Source organism: Asterias amurensis, chromosome 7, assembly GCF_032118995.1.
Source record: "Asterias amurensis chromosome 7, ASM3211899v1".
In the NCBI taxonomy this organism is placed as follows: domain Eukaryota; kingdom Metazoa; phylum Echinodermata; class Asteroidea; order Forcipulatida; family Asteriidae; genus Asterias; species Asterias amurensis.
Genome location: NC_092654.1, coordinates 16,877,323 through 16,893,774, shown reverse-complemented (window position 1 = coordinate 16,893,774; position 16,452 = coordinate 16,877,323). Strand labels below are relative to the sequence as shown.

Sequence of the window (16,452 nt, the reverse complement as noted above, 5' to 3'; positions counted from 1 at the left end):
AGCATTGCACGTTTAATCAACAAAATACAGCACTATTGGGGCATAAAACATTACTACGAAAAAATGACTACGAGAAAAATAGATGAATAAATCGAATAAGATAACATCCTCTGTGCAATGCTTTAACTCAAACTTCTACTTAATAACTGTGTTATAGTTAGACCCTGATTCCAGTAATGTATTTAGCTTTAAATGTATAAAATAAATAAATATATAAATAAATAATTAAGTTAATTCTATCCACAATAAATAGCTAACAAAACTTGAAGCTTAACATTTCAGGACATAGAAAGTCTAGTACAAACATCGATTAAATTTGGGAGTTTTTAAAAACAGTTGTCAACAATTCAATCCATAAGCTTCAATTTAAAGGTTTTTTTCTGAGTAAAAACTACAGGAAATGCCCACAGTGTGGTAAATGCCTACTGTGCAGCGTGCAAAGTAATTGATCAGGGTCTTACGTATATTATAGTGTTACATTGTTCAAGAACTGACCAGAGCGAAGTGGGTGTTAGGGTGGGTTGTGGTTTATCGGAGGTTGAGATTTATCGGAGGTTGAGGTTAGGGAGGGTTGAGGTTCAGGGTGGGTTGAGGTTCGAGGAGGTTGAGGTTCGAGGAGGTTGAGTTTGGGAGGGTCCAGGTTGGGAACAGGTTGAGATCGGTCCCAAAGCTATAAGATTTTACTCCTGCATTTGAATGTTGTTTTGGTTGAAAATGTGTTATAATTAAACACTATAATACACAGGAAATTCCCAGTATGCGAGGTGGCAATTTGATGTGTATTCAACCAAGTAGTTTAATTGGGGTAACTTTTACCCTTATAAGTCTTACAATAACTTCATGATTAGGTCAAATGTTATCTACTGTGAGAAATATTATGATACTCTGGTCATTTCTTAAACATTAAATTGTGCTTTAAAGTTAAAGTACTGATGGGAAACTACAAAGCAAAACAAAAGACCCGAGCCCCGCCCGCTCAAGATGTAGACACGCTCACTCTTATGCTACTGTCCAATGAGAGTCGCTCTGCTGGATCAGGTGATTACCACCACGAAATCAGGTGATCCATTTCAGATAATGACGTCAAACTGCAACATTTCTGGAGGGCCGGGTCATTTTGTTTCTTTAAGTTACTTAAAATCACAGCAGTTACACAAGAACAAAAGTGGAACAAAATTAAGTACCATTATCAAGTGATAATGGACACAAAAATAAATAAACAATATGAGGAAAGTTTTCATTTGATGGGTTTTCATGATTGAGGGCGTTTATATAAAAGCAGCAGTTTTTGTCCGACCACTGGATTTCAGGAAGTTTTTAGTTGAGATAAAATTGTTTTTAAATAAATATCCAATTCAGAAAACTTTCCTCAAACTGAATGAAATAAATAATAAATAGAAAGTTTTTGGAAGGGCCGAGAGCCAACATGGAAGTGCACCACCACAATGCCCCCCAATTTGCTCTCAAGGTCCTCCTCTTTTCTTAAGACGCAGCCCAACCCGCTGCATCTTATATCTTAGTTTTTGGTAGAGTTTCATCATCCTGACGTCGTCCGAGGTTTATTCCACCTCGGGCGTCAAGTTTCATAAACAAAGCCATCTTTTTAAAGATGTCTTTTCACTTTATAATTAGTTGACGACAGCGGAATGTTTAAGCGAAGCTTTGCTTCCTTCGACACTGTCATCTGAGGGTGGTGGGAGCATGCCCTCCACTCCTCAAGTAGTACTATTAATTCACTTCATCTGGCTCTCCAGAGTTCCTTAGCGGAACGAGAGCCTCATCTTCTAGGATCTCACCTTAACGGCGGATTTCCTTGGTCATCAAAAATACAGACGCCAGCGTTACTCTTGCGACCAGGAACAATGTTTGGTCACAGAATTGCTGCGTTGTCATTATTTAAGTCATCAATTTTACAAAATCTGGTTCCCCGCCTCATAACAAAATTGTACAAACGTTTTTCCATCGGCGTTTCGTCACCGAGCACATTTTACATCCATGTTAGTGCAGGGAACGTCTTTTAGTTTAACATTGGTATACAATATAAACTTTCTCTTCGCACATCTTTGTCGCTTTAAGAATTATTTACATCTTGGTTTTCCAGTTGTTGGAATTTTTAAAAAACACATATACTTTTTTGTTCTATTGTACACATTCTTTAAAAACACTTGTGTCAAGTACACATCATTTTACCCGATTTTGTTCTTATAAATAACATTTATATATCAAAAAATTAAATAATAATTTAATTCTACATTTTTATCTAATCTTCAAAAACATTTAGATTAAGGACACTTTGATTTAGATTAAGGACACTTTGGAAGTACAAAAAATTAAGACACAAAGTACATAATTGATTGGACAGTTACACAGAGATATAAACCACTGCATTGATTTAGTTATAGTCTTTAACATTGACTTTAATAGGTAGACTGTTTGGGTTTCAAGTATCTGGTATGAAACTCAGACAGAAGCTGGTGAATTCAATACTTTTATCTCAATAACCACAACAACTTAAAAAGTGTTGCATCCAAAAAGATGTTGGTAAAAAATCCAACAAATTAACCCCACTTTTCCCTGAACTAATTTTGTTTGTTTGCATTAAAGTCTATAATCACCCACCTTAAAGATTTCTTGACGAAAAGTTAATCCATTTTTTATAGAAATCACCAGTCTCTGTTTTGTGAGTCTCTTCTTCAGATTATTTGCCAAACTTCTGTGCTTTTGCGAAGACGCTTCCGCCTACTCTGGTTCCGATGGGAGCTTTCTTGCCTCCAGGTCCCTGACCTGGTGGAGGTCCTCCTTGCTGGAACTTGCTCAGGAGAGGTAGCTTCTTAGAAGCTGTTGGGGGGAGTGGGAGTAAGTTTGTTAAAACAAAATTCATCTGACATAGAAGTTTGTGGCATAAATGGAAGATTTGTGAACACTACGAAATATGCTTGAGTATTGCACACAGTGCTTGTTTCAGTTGCAGCAAACAAAATAAAGAAATAGCGATGTGGGGATCTCAACTATTTATGACAAATCAATGAACTTTATTCTAAGCATGTTTGACTTTAGTGTTCAGCAAGTTTTTATACTGGCCAGATCTTGTGTCCTGCCTAAGACATTACAGCAAGTTTTGCTCAATGGGTTTAATAATGCATGCTTAGCAAGTTTCTACGTTAAGCAGATTTGGGGATCCGCTTTCATTGTGATACTTACTAAGAATATTAAGCTTAGCAGCACAAGATGCGCTCCCGTTGACATTGTTGGCTTGACACTCATAGTCACCACAGTCCTCCATCTGAGCCCTGGGGATGGTGAGCTTACACACCCCATCAGCTCCTTTGGACATCTTGTGGCGGATGCCCTCCTTCAACGGCTTGCCGTTCTTGAACCTGGTTTGCAATCAACATGAAAGAATAATTATTTACCAATTCAGAATTAGCCCAAGCTAATGATAAGAAAGTGATGCTTCTACCCACACTCAATGTTTCATCAATTTACAAAAATGAAACAAATTTATTAGTTATTAATGGAATATGCCATCAGTGTGAAAAAAGTTTTGCTTGTTTTAAATGAAATGTGCATGTTTATGAGACTGTAGAAAGAGACAAAATTAACAAAATAATCAACAATCCTGTTTTAAGAAAAAAAATTCCTACATCAGTTAAAAAGTTTTTCTTTTTTAAATTTTGAGATAACCAATTGGAATGATTTAAATTAAAAAAAAAAGCAGAAGAAAAATACCATTTAGCATCAGGAGCGGGTGTTCCTCTCAGAGTGCACTCAAATTTGGCCTCACTGTTGGCTTGTGTCTCACAATCTTGTATCTTCTTCTCAAACGTTGGAGCTTGTTGATTTACAGGCGCAGCTGCAGGCGCGGCAGGGGCGGCTGGCTGTGGTTTAACTGGAACTGGTTTTTGAACTGGAGTGGGTTCAGGAACTGGAGCTGACTTCAGTTCTGCAACTGTAGCTAGCTTCGGCTCAGGCTCTGAAGCTTCCCCTGGTTCTGTTGAAAAGGCAATCGAAGGGTAAGTAAAGAGAACAAGAGTACATGGAAACTTATATAATTAATAACAATAATAATAACTACATTTGTATACAGTCGAACACCTCCACAAGAAAGTCTCTAAGCGCTAAAAAAACCAAAAGCATATTGCATATACAAAGAATTAAAGAGAAATGTTGTGCCAACATTTGAAAAATCTGTAATTTGTCATCATTGACGGATTGATTGAAACAAAATTTTTAACTTTAAACATACACAATCACTTATTTACCTTCAACCATCAACATGGCCGACGTCACCGCTTCCCCTGCATCATTGTTGGCATGGCAACTGTATCTTCCTGCATCTTCGGTATATGCCTCTGCGATGATGAGTTTACAGACCTCATCCTCCTCACTCATCTGGAAATACTTGGAGGATTTGATGGGTTTGTCGTCAAAGTACCAGGTGATATCAGGAAGGGGTTTTCCAGTGGCGACGCACTGGAACGTGGTCCCGCTTTCCTCAACGACAACCTGGCAAAAGAACATTTGTAGTTTTCCTTTAGAACTTTTTGTAACAATGAGTAAGTTACCCTCCTTTGTTTGGTGTCCTTAACATCCAATAAATTGCTCAAAGGCCCTGTACATAAAAAATCAATTAAGAACACTAATACATTATTAAAAGCTATACAAATGCTTAAAAAATAAGAAATTTATACAAACCAAATCAGTCAAGACGTTATAAAAGTACAGCAGGTAATAAGTGGAGCATCCATGCTAGAATCTTTTATAAATCCCCATACTTCCAATAAATTGCTCAAAGACACAGTACATAAAACGGTAAGAACACTATTCATTATTAAAAGCAAGAAAATGCTAAAATGATGAGAAATTTATACAAATCAAACCAGGCAAAACTTTGTAAAAGTACACGTGGTAATAAGTTGAGTATCCACCTAGAAACCTTGAGTTCATACCTGGTCTGTAAGTTCCTCAGTGAACACTGGGGCTTCAGAATCGGTACCAAAGCGCACTGGTTCGTTGTCTGATATGGCCTCAAACTCAGCAATCAGATCACTGAAGAGAAAATAAATAAATGTTGATGGTTAATATCTGTTTCACCTTAATATTAATAATAATAATCATAATACCTAAACTTATAAAGCGCCTTAATCATATTACCATGCCCTGGGACGCTGAACATGGCCCTAGTCAAAATCTAAGCAGTTTTGATTGTATGGACAAAATGAAAATAAAGCGCTCTCTCCAGGACCAGCCTGTTCACAAGCGCATAACAGTAAAAATACCATCAGAAAATGACACACAAACAGTTTAAGAAAAAGTACACCAGTAGAAATAAGCAAAATAGAAATCAAAGCCCTATTGACAAAAAAAGGCACATGAACACCATAATACAGACTGTAAAAAACAATGCAACTTAGGCACAATAAAGCATTGACAAAGTTCACGATAACCTTACAAATAAACCTTACAAAACCGACAGATACAAAACTCACTGCACATCACCAATTGTCTGTGTTCAAGCGGAAACTGAAAACTCATTTGTTTCCATAATTTCACTGTTTTCTTTGTTCCTATTCTTTGTAAAGCTCTCCGTTCTTCGTGGGGCACTTTAGAAATGCTTATTTATGATTATTATTATTATCATTATAATTACTTTCTTAAAAAAAAGGAAAGTTTTAAGTTGGGATTTACTGACAATACACAAAAAGAAGGTACACGTACATTAAGATGGTGTAAGAAGTTGAATAACTGACAATGCAACCAAGGTACAATACAGGTTTTACAGATACAAAACTCACTGGGATTTACTGAGGATACAAGAGAAGAAGGTAAATTGAAATTGTGCATGAAATAGAAGTTGAGTATCTGACCTGTCTGGTGCAGCTTGAGGGGTGACCAGTGCCACAGGGACAGTGATTGCAATGGGCTCTGGTGATGTGTCTGATGGGATGAATTGATGGTCGGTGTCGCTGTAAAAGGTGGTGGAAATGATGGTGAGAATGGAATTAAAAGTGGTGAAGTGGTGAGAATGTCATCCAAGGTGCAATATGGGTGAATAATACTAAAATTAATATTAATCATTTGTAGATAGACCCTTATAACTTAATTTATTTTTTAATTTTTTATTTAGGCCAGCAATGAGTTCAAACTCACTTGATCATAGACCCTCATTTGAAGGGAAATAATTTATGCCAAATCTGAATTAGCGGCTACAGCTCTGGCTACGACTGTTGCTAAGGACATCCTATACTTTAACACATGATGATGCAGTGATCAAGCCATAGCCGCAGCAGTATTTGACAATTCGAAAACAGCCTTATTGAATGAGTACAAGTTTTAAATTGGGAAACAGGATGTTTCTAGTACACAATTTGGAATTTTTGTTTACTTTCATTTTGCAAACTACTTGGAAAAAACCAAAAAACTTTTCAATATCCGATTACTGTTTAATTTTGAGCACTTGGTATTCACTGAACTCTTCAAATTCAAGTATAAATTCAAATTTACATGAAAAGATGAGCGGAAACATTGACAGACTTACTCAATGGTCTGTTTGTCAACGATCGGCATTGTCTGGTCTCTCATGACCCTCAGACTAAATCCGCACTCAACCTGTCCTTCCTTGTTGGTGGCTGTACACACATATTCTCCCTCGTCGGTAGCGAGAGCTACGGGGATCTCAAAGGTGTGAGAGAATTTGTCCGAGTACAACTTGAATCGCCCTCCATCCGTGATTGGTACGTCGTCTTTGGACCACTTGACTATTTACAGGGAAAACAAATGAATGACAAGAAATGTTAATGACCAAGTGCAAGGTAAATGGTGTTTGAAGCTTTGCATGGTGTGGAGAATAAGAGTAAATATAAATATGAATAGTAAACTTGCGGGTACAACCATGTGTAAATTTTTTTGAGGGAGTGTTGGCTCTGAGTGTAAGATAGTTATTGGTCTGTTCTTCTAGTGAAATGTAAAGCCATAGGTCTTGTGTGTTGGGTAATGAACGAGACAGTACACTTATTAGAGAAGGGGTTCGCCCAATGTTTTCTGGTATAGTTAGGTTTATATCGCACCATGTCATTGGGCAATGTAAATAAACAGGTCTTATAATTATTCCGAATGTATCTTGCAGGGGAACAAAAAAAGCACTTACAGATAAGCGAATTTTATAACTGTACGAGCCAAGAACAGCTTTTTGGAAACAATCAAATCAACTTTTTTTAATTTTCACTTTTTTAGCACCACTTCTTAAGTTGAGCAACACTCGACAAACGCAGGTTTCTCTTTGACCTCATAGCAGAGCAGTATGACTAAGAACCCACTTTTTGAAACAATCATCAAATCACCTTTTTTAAATTGTCCCTTTTTGGACCAAGTCTGATGAATGGTACTTGACAAACACAGGTTTCGCTTTGACCTCAAAACAGAGCAGTATGACTATGAACTAATTTTTTGGAATAAAAAACATGAAGTAAATTTTTTTTTCACCAATTTTTTGTTTACCGAGTCTTAAGTTAAAAAGACACTGACAAACACACCAGAGCAGTTTGACTAAGAAACCATTTTGTGAATTTTTTTATCAAAAAAACTTTTTCACATTATAAATTGTTTGCACCAAGTCCCTGGACAAAAAATGTTGTCACTTTGACCTCATAGCACAGCAGTATGACTAAACTACCTGTAGGGACTGGTTCCCCGTCCACATCACAGACGAAGCGGGCCATCCCTCCTTCCTCTATGGTCATTGACTGAGGTTCCTCAAAGAACTCTGGAGGGATGTTCTCATCATCCATGATCGCTTGGTCAGTGGTTGTGGCCGTCACGTCTTGACTGATGTTTATGCTGATGCTGACGCTTGGCTCCTCTGCAAACAAAAAATAAAAATGGCAGATCGAGTTAAAGAGGGGCTAAAATTACTTGGTTAGAAGCACTGTATAGTGTTTAACATTTTGAGAAATAATTCAAAGACCAAAGTAGGAAGAATATCATGCCTGTCCCTTGTACAGAACATGGTTTTAGAGTAAAGGAGCCACACAAGTTTAATTTTGAATTGAAATATAAAGTTCTTACCAATGACGTTCAATGAGCATTGGCAGTCAGCTTCACCGTGATCGTTCAAGGCTTCACAGGTGTACTTGCCGGAGTCCTCTGGGAAGATCTCAGCAATCACCAGCTGGTACATGTTGCCTCGGCTGACGTAGCGGAACTCTTCACTGTCTGGTATGTCCTGGCCGTTACGAAGCCAACCAATATCCATTGGCTGTGCACCTAAACAAATCAATCGTTTACAGCAATATTGTTAGAAATTTGATTTATCAATCTCAAGATACTTTTAATAGAAAAATCAAAGTAAAACAATAGGATTTTATCTTGAAAGAAACTTCTCCCTTTTCACGACTTGAAAATTTCTTCAATCTTTGTCAATTTAGTAATGAGTTTCTTGTTTTTGTTTGATCTTTAACAGAATTCTACATTTATACCAAATCAAATCCCATATTATACAAATACATTTCATTACTCAAATATAAAACAATTTTGTTTAGAAAGGTGTAATATATTTTGCGTTCTATTTATGCATACCCATTTCTGTGAGTTTTAATTTGGATATAAAAGTGTTAACATACCAGTAATCTGTACTTCCAGAACCACCCGAGCACCATCGTTCACCGTCAAGTCACGCAAGCGTCTAAGGAACTCAGGAGGTCCCTCGCCTTCAGTGTCGTCAATCTTCTGTTCTGTCTCAATCATTGATTCTTTTGTCTTGCCGGTCAAGATCTCTGAATGATCCTCTACGCTGTCCTCATCTTTCTCCTCTTCGATGTCTTTCTCTTTCTCTTCTAGCTGTGCTTCTTCCTTAGAGAGTTTGACAGGCTCTGGAAGCTGGGCCTCTTCGACACCTTTCTCTTGTGTCTCTTCTTTTGCCTCCTTGAGGATAACCTCTTCCTCTCTCTCGTCTGCCAGCGGGATGAACGGAGCTGGACTGGAGTGATCAGATCCTGATTCCTCCATCAGATCAGCGTCAAGTTTGAATGGTAGATCTCCTCGTGGTAAGGAGAGTGACTTGCCTGCATCTATCGGGGCAAAAGCACCAGGTTTGGAGCTCTTCTTTGATGATGTCTTGGAGACTGAATCATAACTCATACCATACCTATCAGAGGTCATAGTTGGTGAAAGCCTTGACTTAGTGGATGTTGATGAAAAGGATCTATCGGTGTCATATCTCTTTGTTGTAGAATAATCCAGATCATAATCTGAGGTTATCACTTGTGGTGATGGGGATCTTTGTCTTGAGGTACGACTAGGCTCATAGCTGTCACGGTACGTCTTTCTTGTTGTTGATGAACGCATTTCTCTGTCTTCAAAGTCCAATGAGGTTGGGGTTCTTGTGCGACCAGATTCTGGTCTTGACTTCCTTGAATAGATGGGTGATGCCATTCGTTCTGCTTTGGGTGAAACCGATCTCCTAACTGACGACCCAAGCTGTGGGGATGGTGACCTCTGCCTGTAGGAAGGTCGAGGTTCATATCTGTCATATGACCTGGCAGAAGAGGAGTAGGAAGATGACTGGTAGTCTTTGCGTTCGGGTCTTGATGACAATCCATAGTCCCTTTGCCCTCGGTCTGAGGAATAGTATGATGGCCTTGAAAGAGAACTCACACTTGGTGATACAGACCTGTCTCTTGTTGACATTCTATCAATGATTTTTATTTCTCTTACTGTCCTTAGAGAATCAGTGGCAACTGGAGTTACAGGACGCTCAGGAAATGAGGAGTCAGGCCTAGGAGCCAGTGTGTCATGTGATTCGTGTTGGTCTCTTTTAGCTGCCAGCAGATCCCTGTGAGATTGTTTCCATTCGGAAAGTGATGGTGTGTGACTTCTCTCACGATATGAAGGTACTCTTGGGGACGCGGGTCGAGGGGAAGCGGTGGACGCTCGTAGGCTTGATCTCTGGGTTTCACTCATGCTATGCTTCTGAGACATAGCTACAGTGGGTGAAGCAGATCTTTCTGTAGATGAATCGTAAGATGACAACCTGGATATGATACTGATCTCTCTCGGTGTACGCATTGAGTCTGTTCCAACTGGGGTGACAGGACGTCCATGCAGTGGTGAGGCAGAACGTGTTTTGTATGACTCCACTGAATCCGTTGACAAAAAGCGCTGATCACGAGATTTACGCTCATCATCAGAGAATGTTGGAGTTGTCCGTCTTGGAGGAGAGATCACTTTTGGTGTACGAGGTCGTGACCTACGTGTTTCAAAAGATTCTCTCTCTGAGGATGATAAGCGGTAGTCTCTGTGGTGGACTTCAGAGGATGTTGGTGTCGTGCTACGATATTGGCTTGCACCCTTAACAGGTGAAGCAGATGTCGTCCTGCTGGTTGAGCTATAAATGTCTTTCCTGCTGCGTTCATAAGATGGTGTCACACTGCCTCTAGTAGCAGGAACAATACCTGGCGATGCCATTCTCTCAATGATTTTGATTTCTCTGGGTGTCCGTAGAGAATCCGTTGCAACTGGTGTGACTGGACGACCGAAGAGAGGTGAGGCAGACCTCGGTCCGTATGACTCAATTGAGTCAACAGACAGCCGGGAGGCTCTATCTGACGATGTGGATGTTGTGCTTCTCTTCTGATGAGATGGCATTTTAGGTGAGACAGGGCGGGGCCTGTGTGAATCAAAAGATTCTCTCTCTGATGATGATAAGCGGTAGTCTCTATGGTGGACATCAGAGGATGTAGGCGTTGTGCTTTCATATTGGCTTGCACCCCTAACAGGTGAAGCAGAAGTCGTCCTGCTGGTTGAGCTATAAATGTCTTTCCTGCTGCGTTCATAAGATGGTGTCACACTGCGTCTAGTAGCAGGAACAATACCTGGCGATGCCATTCTCTCAATGATTTTGATTTCTCTAGGTGTCCGTAGAGAATCAGTTGCAACTGGTGTGACTGGACGACCGAAGAGAGGTGAGGCAGACCTTGGTCCGTATGACTCAACTGAGTCAACAGATAGCCGGGAGGCTCTATCTGACGATGTGGATGTTGTGCTTCTCTTCTGATGGGGATGTATTTTAGGCGAGACCGGGCGGGGTCTGTGGGATTCAAAGGACTCTCTCTCTGATGATGAGAGACGATATTCTCTTTGCTTCGCCTCATTCGACGAGGGTGTTACACTTCGCCCTGGACCAGCTCTCACAGTGGGAGAAGCAGATGTTTGTCTTAAAGATGATCGATGAACATCTCTTGGTCTGTGCTCATGAGATGGGGTTACACTGTACCTTGTAGCAGGGGACATAGATCTCTCTCTGTTTAAGTCATAAGATGACATCCTCTCGATGATTTTGACTTCCCTTGGTGTTCGCTCAGAATCAGTAGCAATGGGTGTCACAGGTCGTCTTGGTGAGGCTGACCTTGAATCATAGGATTCAGCTGATTCTACTGATAATAGCCTCATGTCTCTTCTCCTGTGCTCAGAGTCGGTGAAGGTTGGTGTTGCACGCTTCCGTGCTTCTGGTCTCTTGACGGTTGGTTTGGGTGAGTCATAAGAGCTCTTGCGTCCCGCACCATCATCAGAGATCATTGCATGAACACCTGGTGAGACAGCTCGCCTGAATACTTGTTCATAATCTGAAGCAGTCAGAGCGGTGTGGGCTCGCTTTGGAGGAGCTCTCACACTCGGCGATTGGGACCTTTCTCTAAAACTCACTGGTGTTGCATCTCGGGAAGTCGGTCTCTCAAAGTGATAATCACGTTCTCTACCATATTTGGACGATGGAGTAGTAGACCTATCCCTGTAGGAGCTTGTTGAGCTCTGTGAGTCAAAGCGAGTTTTTCTTGAGCGTTCTCTGTCTTCATACTCGGATGTACTTGATGTCCTACTTGGTGGAGGTGGTGAAGTGTGGGTTTTTGTTCTGGGCATAAACGGATTAGGTCTGTTACCCAGAAACTCCCTCAAGGATGGTAAATGGTATCGGCCTGCTTGAGAGAGCTTAACAGGAGGTCCTTCCTTAGGTGGTACTGATTTAGCTCGCATCGGTTCAGGACGTCGTCTAGGAGTTGGACGAACTCTGTCATCATCCTCAAACACGGATGGTGTGAATCTTTCTGGAAGATCTCTCACTGGAACAGAGCTTGCTCTCATCTTGAGTGATTTCACATGCTTCATGTAACTTTCATAATCGGGACCAGATGGTGTGAAACGAGCTGCTGACGTTGGTGTAGTGCTTCGACCTCTCCTTTGACTGTCGTGGCTGTACCTTCTTCCATAGTAGTCATCGTAATCAGATGATGCTGATGTAGTTCTTCGTCTTCTAGATGGTGTTATGCTTCTTGTTCGGGAAGCACTTGGTGTCCTCGAGCGTGGGAATGATGGTGTCCTGGTTCTCATTGGACTGGTCAGTGAGTAATCATACTCCGAAGTGCTCACATAATCTTCAAACACTGCCGCAAAGTAGCGGTCATCATGTGTTGGTGTTTGAGGGATGGCCGATCCAGGCACTGCAGGATGAGGTACGTAGGATGGAGTGGGACATTTATATTCGCCTCTATAGTCCTTCTTGTGAACCTCATAATGAGGGATGTAGAGTGGGCCTGAGCCGTCCTCCTCCCTTGGAAGAGAGAATGACCGCTTGAAAGCAGGTGCAGGTGCAGCTGCATAAGCTGGTACTGACTGTGCTCTTAAGGGTGTGGGTGATCTTGGTATGGGTTTGTATCCCGCAATCGGCTTTCTGTGAAGAGATGGAGACATCGGTGGGGGTCCAAATGCAGGCATGTAGGATGGGCTATGGGAACGCCTTCGCCTTCTCATTGGAAGAGATGATGGTCTTTCCACAGGGCTCTCGATCCGCTGTTGGATTCTTCTCGTTCTTCTTTCTTCAAACGTTTCAGGTACTGGGCGTACCTTGCGAGGTTTACGGTGAGGCTTAGGCTCCTTGATATCCATCTGGGGTTTCTGTCGAGTGCGTCGTCTACCTCTTCCCCGACCTACTTCTCCATCATCGTCAGATTCAACATCAGCTTCAACTATGGAAGTAAAGATGAGAAAAAACGGGCAATTATTATTCTAAGCTTTTCTTAATTGTGTGCAGTTGCAGCAGACATGTTTATCTTGTTGATTGAGCAAACTTTGATTTGATATAATAATTATAAGAACACTTATAATGAGCCTGTATCCATCACAAGTGATGTTCATGGCGCAAGGAAGGAAACATGTTGATCTAGTGAAAAGCGGCAGTAAAAAAGTGGTTTAGAGCCTCTTTGAGCTTATGAAAAGATGACATGAGGTGGTGACCACCATTGCATCATTATATAAAAAAATAGTAAATCCTAAAATGGTGCTCAACATTGGTGTTAGTCGTACCTTCTAGGACAACAAGATCCGCAGCACAGGACGCCTTCCCAGCGGGTGAGCTGGCAGCTGCCTTGTACCTTCCAGCATCTGTAGGAGTCACGTCCATAATCACCAGAGTCTGTGCTCCCCCTGGCAACTTCTCAATGGAGATATGCTCATTCTCGTCTATGCGTACGTTGTCTTTGTACCTGTAGAAACACCAAACGTTAATCATTAGTTTTTAGATGTCATACACTACCTCAAGGGAGACTGACTGAGTAAGTATAAACTAATTTTGAGGTGATCTACAAAGTTTTTAGATGTCAAGTAACAAACCACAGGTAAACTGACTGGGTAAGTATTCAACAATAATGGAGGGAACAAAGAAGAATTTACTGAAACGGAATTTGAACCTGCAATGTGCCTTCAAACTATGTCATTTTCACTGTGGGGTGGGGGCTGCCCAACGTGACTGAACATTAAAGACAAGACAGTTATTTTGTTATAATTCTTGAATTAGAAAAAAAGAAAAGACTGAAGTCAGGGAGGAAGACAACTTAATCCATAAATTCCAATGTCTATCTCACATTGAAAGAGATAACGATCTGATCTGCTCAGCATGGTCAATTTTGTTTAAAACAAACGGAAAAATGTAAAACATCAAAACATTGTCAGGAATATACATTTTTTCTCTTTTGCAACATACCAGATAATCTGAGGTTCTGGGTAGCCAAACACTTGGATCTCAAGACGAGCTGTGCGACCATCTCGGATGCGTTTACCACGCACTGGTTTATGGAAGGATGGTCGGATGTAGTCAAACGTCTCATCTGGTTCCATTCCTATGTTGAAAAATGTTGAAAAAAAAGTAATTTTTTTAAAAACAGATTCAAAGTTAACTTTGACCTTTGGAGGTGAAGGTATTTCAAGGAAAAAAATCCTGATATTCGGAGGCACACATTATGTTATACCAGTAAATATTCCTAATATTCTCGTAGCTGGCATTAAAACCTAGGGATTCTCATTTATAATAGTTATCTATTGTTATGACCAAGATCCCGTGATTCCTTCATTTCCTTTTCTTTCAGAAACTTCATTAACTGAATTGTATTCATTTAGTATTTATTTATTTCCATGCAGCACACAAAGAGTACACAATGAACAAAACATATATAATAGGACATAAAAATGCTTTGTCAGACTTTTGGCCTCAAACATTAAAAAACATATTTATTTGAGTGAGTATCACCGGCTCTAACGAAAACAAGTTTAACTTTTACTTCTAATGGTCAGGAACCATGACAAAAATTTAAAACGTTTCTTATAAAACACATAAGAAAAAACTAACTTTGAGCACTTTATTTCACTGCTACTAATAATTGGCAGACTTTTTCAAGCAATGGCTCGAATGAAAGCTTGTAACTTTCTCGACCCCCATCAAAATACCAGGTAAATTTAAATCTTTTTGTTGTTGTCAAATCGGCCAAAAATCTGACATGGCATCTTTAAGAAAACGAGCGTGAGAATAACAAAGAAGTGAAAATAATCTAAAGGTGATACAGATGATAAAAACCTACAAGGGTAAAAAAAAAACCATGAGAACAATTATAACATTTTAGTATAACATAGTTTAATAGTTGGTAAGTTTTGATCAGTGGGCAATCAAACTTCAGGGGGAGAATTCAGAAAATGGATTTCTTTGAAAATGAAATTGGAGGCATTTGGACTTACCCTCTTCCACAACAAGCTCACAAGCTGAACTGTCCTGACCCTCTTCGCTGGTCGCTGTACATCTGTACGTCCCTGTATCGCTCAATCTAGCAGTCCTCACTTCCAAGATGCATACACCCCACCTATTTGTGATGTTGTAGTAGAATCCATCGTATATTGGGCTGCCGTTTTTGGTCCACGCCACTTTGGGCGCGGGGAGACCCTGAACTGCGCATGTGAGGCGGGCACTGTCACCTTCTGCCACTGTCTTGCGACGGAGAGGCAGACTGAAGAAAGGCGCACAGTTGACTTGACGACGAGGTTTCTCAATCTTTAGAGCAGTCAGATCTTCTAGACTTGATTCCCTACAAGGTAAATGTGTAAACAACTTTAATTAACACAAATAGAGACTTTGAGGAATAAAATTTTCTAATTAAAACAAATAAATAAATAAATAGAAAACTAGTTTCAGTCTGCAAGCTGAATTTTATTGATATTTGAAGACCCTACAAATCATTATGGGTTATTTTTATTGCTACAATGATCAGAAGAAATATAATATACATGTAAATTGCCATAAAAGCCTTAAAAAACATATCCTATCTACATGTATCTAAAGAAATGTGAAATGAAATGGTACGACATATTTGTTATTTAGTGAAATCTATAGGATTGGAAATAACATATTATTCCACCAAAAAGTGTAATTTCATTTTAAATAGTATAATAACAATAAATTAGCTCCTCTTGCGGACACATTAGTACCTTTCTTAACACTGATCAAAATATTTTTTTCCTTGGTTTTGATACTTATAGTTTACTAACCTCACAGCTTTGACTTAAAAATTTTTTTCCCACGTCTTAACCCTGACCATACGCTACAACAGACTTGAATGTCTTCACCAATCTTGGGAAAAAAAGGACTGTGTCCATCAATACAAATAATCTAAAAGTCACACCCATCATTATTGACATTATCGTCTGTGCACCTCATCTGGGATTAAAAAAAGTGCAAAGGTGATTTAATCTGGTACAATTTGTCTGTATTTATTTTCCCTCGTCCTGTGTTTATTTTCCATCATCTATCAAAGGATATTGAAGTTAGCACCTTTAAACAATGCCAGGTTACAAAAACAGCCCCTGGTGTGGTTTGCATTTACAGAGATGATTTACGTTTCCTTTTAGTGTAGCTAGAGTGGAAGAATTCACTTAAATACACCTGGAATGTCCGAACAATTATCTTTCTCACATTTCTCTGACCTATTACAAATGAACTGTTTGATTCTCTGAGATCTACTATACCCTGTCACTAAAATGGAATAGTCTCACATACATTGTCAAAACTAGTTTGGCAAATTTTTGCATAATTTTAACTTAGTTTGCGATATCTAAACTAGTTGGGCAAATATATCACATTATCTA

General features: G+C 39.7%; 1 protein-coding gene across 1 annotated transcript in view; it reads right to left on the bottom strand.

Moving 5' to 3' along the window:
* LOC139940149 (twitchin-like) overlaps positions 1-16,452 on the bottom strand; it is a 59,391-nt gene continuing 42,939 nt past the window's right edge. The window contains exons 52-64 of the mRNA XM_071936432.1: positions 15,052-15,395; positions 14,027-14,162; positions 13,351-13,529; positions 8,619-13,013; positions 8,065-8,262; positions 7,673-7,858; positions 6,539-6,758; positions 5,868-5,966; positions 4,950-5,049; positions 4,263-4,506; positions 3,730-3,991; positions 3,202-3,377; positions 1-2,838 (exon numbers count right to left, since the gene is read on the bottom strand). Coding sequence (XP_071792533.1) covers positions 2,699-2,838; positions 3,202-3,377; positions 3,730-3,991; positions 4,263-4,506; positions 4,950-5,049; positions 5,868-5,966; positions 6,539-6,758; positions 7,673-7,858; positions 8,065-8,262; positions 8,619-13,013; positions 13,351-13,529; positions 14,027-14,162; positions 15,052-15,395 — 6,679 coding nt within the window. The 3' untranslated portion in view covers positions 1-2,698. The remainder of the gene's footprint in view (positions 2,839-3,201; positions 3,378-3,729; positions 3,992-4,262; positions 4,507-4,949; positions 5,050-5,867; positions 5,967-6,538; positions 6,759-7,672; positions 7,859-8,064; positions 8,263-8,618; positions 13,014-13,350; positions 13,530-14,026; positions 14,163-15,051; positions 15,396-16,452) is intronic.